Source organism: Oryzias latipes, chromosome 4, assembly GCF_002234675.1.
Source record: "Oryzias latipes chromosome 4, ASM223467v1".
Classification (NCBI taxonomy): Eukaryota; Metazoa; Chordata; class Actinopteri; order Beloniformes; family Adrianichthyidae; genus Oryzias; species Oryzias latipes.
Genome location: NC_019862.2, coordinates 30,001,987 through 30,006,021, shown reverse-complemented (window position 1 = coordinate 30,006,021; position 4,035 = coordinate 30,001,987). Strand labels below are relative to the sequence as shown.

The window sequence follows — 4,035 nt, the reverse complement described above, 5'->3', positions numbered from 1 at the left end:
TTTTTCTATCCCTTTGCACACGTGGAAGCTCGGGATTGGGCAGAATTATTATTAGAACAAGTGCTATCAAGAAAAGCTTTCCTGAGTTTCCAATGAAATGTAGATTTTTTTTTAACACCCCATGTGTCGAGTGGAAAAGAATACATAAAAACTCTACGAAGCTTGATGACAGTCTTTGGTAAATGTAATGAACTATTGAGTAAATTCTTGAGTTTATTATTGGTCTTTGGATGCGGATATTTTCACAGACCGTGTGGATGGTCTTGTTAACAGAATCTTTGATGGGGATTCTGATGTCAGAGGCATAAATATTTCAAAAAGGAATAAACGTCAGGCCATTTCTGTGAAGTAAACAAAATCAATTCAGCTGTTGCTGCTGCAGCACAGAGTGCTGAAGACCAAACAGAGGGGGCCCAAACGTTGGCAGTTGGTCTGCAGCAGCCCCCCCTGCACGTGAGACACACTTCCTTCCAAAACTCCAACCTTGGTAAAATCTCTGAATCACCACTGAAACACCTTTCTGTGGAAACACTCATCAAAGGGGGACTCCAGGCGTGTGCCTCACGGTTTTCATCAATAAACGGTTAAGGGAGCCTCCCACCCGTTCTCTGTGGGAGGAGGCACAGCGCGGGACTGCAGGGGCCAGTGTGCATAGGAGGGGGGTGGGGGGGGGGGGGGGGGGTCCCGAACTCCAGTCATCAAGCGCGTTAGAAGGATACAACTGAACTGTGCAAGTCTTCAAAGGACTGACATAAAAACTCCGGACTTTTTCTTTTAAGTCTCCACTTTTCTCCCTCAATGGTCGTGGAGCGGCACGTTTTTTTTTTACGCACGAGGCGAGAATTACCGACCGTTAATTTCCAACGCGTGGGGGGGGGGATGCTCTCATGACCAGAAGGTAAGAAAAGTCGTTAAAACTGAAAATTCGAAGCAGCAGAAAGTTTTAAAAAGTTCTTTAAACAAAGTGTAAACGCAGGAAAGGATTCTGTCAAAGCAAAGATGGAAATATTTTTGCTGAATTTTAAAGTCATGTTCACTGAACCTCTTCTAGTGGACCAAAATATCTAATAAATAATCGATAATAAGGGTTGGAATTATCCTAGATGTGTCAGTTTTTCTTTGATTTGAGGTATTTTAACTTTTATCAAAATCTACTGTGAACATGGATGAATATTGCAGTGATCCCATTACTATTGAGGGTTTTTTAAAGTGCTTCTTTTAAGTTTTTGTACTTTCACAAACTTACATTTTAGAACCTAAAATAACACAAATGTTGTCTCATCTCCTCTGATGGAGGAAGGCTGCATGATGGGAGCTGGGACTCGTCCAGGCTGAGGAGCATCTGTTTCCAGAGCTGTGGCGCCCTCTGCTGTTCGGCTAAAGAAAGTCTGGACGGGGGGCGGCAGGATGGGGCGCATCATGGAAGAAGGGATGAACTTTGTCATCGTCAATCACTACAACCACTCGGGGAAGTGGGAGCGGCCCCGCAGCGGCGGGGCCTGCAAGATGGCCGTGCTGCTGTTCATCTGCGTGTTGATCGTCCTGGAGAACGTCACCGTGCTGCTCGCCCTGTGGAGGAACAAGCGCTTCCACAGCCGCATGTACTTCCTCATAGGGAACTTGGCTCTGTCCGACTTGCTGGCCGGCGTGGCCTACGTGGTCAACATCTTCACTTCGGGGCGCAACACCTTCTTCCTGACCCCCCGGCAGTGGTTGGCCAGAGAGGGCAGCATGTTCGTGGCGCTGAGTGCCTCCACCTTCAGCCTTCTGGCGATTGGGATTGAAAGGCACATGACGATGGTGCGTCTACGTCCTTGTGAGACGGCGGGCCGAGGTCGACTTCTGGCCCTGCTGGTGGCCTGCTGGCTTGTGTCAGTGCTGCTCAGCGCTCTGCCCAGCCTGGGTTGGAACTGCCTGAACAATCTGCCTTCCTGCTCCACGGTCCTGCCGCTCTATGCAAAGAGCTACATCGCCTTCTGCATAAGTGTCTTCAGCGCCTTGCTGGTGGCGATCATCATCCTCTACATCAGGATCTACCGCCTGGTGACGTCCAGCAGTCGCAGGGTGAGCAGCCGCCCATCGGAGCGCTCTCTGGCACTGCTGCGGACGGTGGTCATTGTTCTGGGAGTCTTTGTCATGTGCTGGGCTCCCTTGTTTCTCCTGCTCCTGCTGGACGTCGGCTGCAGCCCAGACGTATGCCCAGTCCTCTACCAGGTGGACTGGTTCATCGCCCTGGCGGTGCTCAACTCCGCCCTGAATCCTCTGATTTACACCCTGTCCAGCAGGGAGATGAGGGTCGCCTTCTTCCGGCTGCTGTGCTGCTGTCAGACGGGCATGGATGCGGCGGGGGCTCCGGCGGTGGGCAACCTTCACCTTGGCACCGTCATTCCCACAGCAGAAAACAGCAAGACCAGTCTGGGTGGAGGTGGCGGCGGCGTTCCTGGAAAGCCCTCAGCAAACAAAGGGAAACTTCCTGCAGCTGTGAACTCAGACTCCAAACATGGAGACCCTTCAGTCACCGCCGTGGCCCTCCCCTCGGGGCCCGCCGACCTGCTCTCGGCTGTGCTGGTGAAGGCGGGGGCGCTGCCAGCCCTCAACAAGTTCTAAATAAAACCCACTGACATTAACCTGCTGTCAGCCACTTTTAGTTTGTGCACTACAGCTCACGTTGCACGGAGAAGCGGACTCCAAGTTGGAACCAAACAGTTGATTAGAGCGTGTCTTTCTCTTCACTATTGATTCTGTCAGTTACTTTGTTGATGTATTTTTGTAGTCAGACAATCAATTTGTGGCACTTTTTCATGTAAACATGCGGGAGTTGTACCTGCACTTTTTTTTATCATCGCTATTTATTTTCTGTGAAAAAATATTTCCCACCCGAATAACTCGCGTGTATTTTTTGCTTTGTGTGCATTAAAAAAATTCCCATCACCGTATTTTGGAAACGATTTCACGTGGGAGACGGGGGCGAGCTGCCCGACTGACTGACGGATCGACTGACCAACCAGCGGCCTCATGAGGCTGCAACACTTCTCACACTCCAGAAATACAGACCGGGTATAAAAGGCACTGCTATTTCTAGACTCCAACCACTGATGGAGAACAGTTTCGGATTTGCCCTGCTGATGGCGCTGCAGGAGAAGGGATGTTTTTTAACCTCCACGTCTTGATTACCACTCTTGGTTTCATCAGTCTGAGCTCCACTGTGAGCTTAATTAACCAAAAAACACTTGCTTGCCATCAGCACATGTAGAAACCACTCACACATCAGCTGACTAACCACTAGTGAATATTAGTGCTGGATGTGACTTCTTTTTTTGTCGTTGGAATTTTCTGCCAGAGAGTGATGTAGTGCCTGACTCTTTTACAAAGCAAATAAAATTCTATTTCCTGTTCTGACATTTTTTTTCCTCGTCTCATTTCGTTTCATTTAATCGCTGCAAACCACTTGACACTTGCAAAAATTTTAGAGCCTCATTTTTGTCAGGAGCTGGGTTGGACCCGAAATGTAGGAGACAGGCCTTGGTGGCAGAAACTGAAACACTAATTATTGTCATATCATTAGTTTTCACAGCTATTTGAAAGGAAGTTCCATGTGACAGGATCAATAAAGTTCTATCGTCTTCTTGTTTCTGACAAAACCCCACATGAAAAAAGAAAAGATGACAAAGCAGATGGCATCACGAGGAACCAGATGCTTAAATAGGATAAAGAACAGAAAGAAAAAAACTGTGGATGATCCTCAACCTGGTGTGACTGACAACTTAAAACTGAACATTGAGAACCAAGGAAATAAAACTGAAAACACCAAATCCAGGAGAACGATCGTCAAAGTTTTTAGACATTCAAGATATTTAATCAGGTTTGAAGTGGATAAAACTTCCAGCTTTTCTCAAAATCAGCACAGTCCTGAGTGTTTTGTCTCATAAAGAGCTAGAATCTATAAATAAGAAAATCCTTTTTTTAAGAAGAATGTCAAAACCATTATGCTCCAAACTCTTAACAATAAAAACAACTTTAAAACTATAAAAACTT

At 47.2% G+C, this 4,035-nt stretch overlaps 1 protein-coding gene across 1 annotated transcript; it reads left to right on the top strand.

Moving 5' to 3' along the window:
* The first annotated feature begins 676 nt into the window (after positions 1 to 676).
* Positions 677 to 3,399, top strand: LOC101158267 (sphingosine 1-phosphate receptor 3). The gene is made up of 2 exons (XM_004068348.4): positions 677 to 898; positions 1,301 to 3,399. Exon 2 carries the CDS (start codon positions 1,408 to 1,410, stop codon positions 2,605 to 2,607), a length of 1,200 nt encoding a protein of 399 aa, XP_004068396.1. The 5' UTR covers positions 677 to 898; positions 1,301 to 1,407; the 3' UTR covers positions 2,608 to 3,399.
* The last annotated feature ends 636 nt before the right edge of the window (positions 3,400 to 4,035 follow it).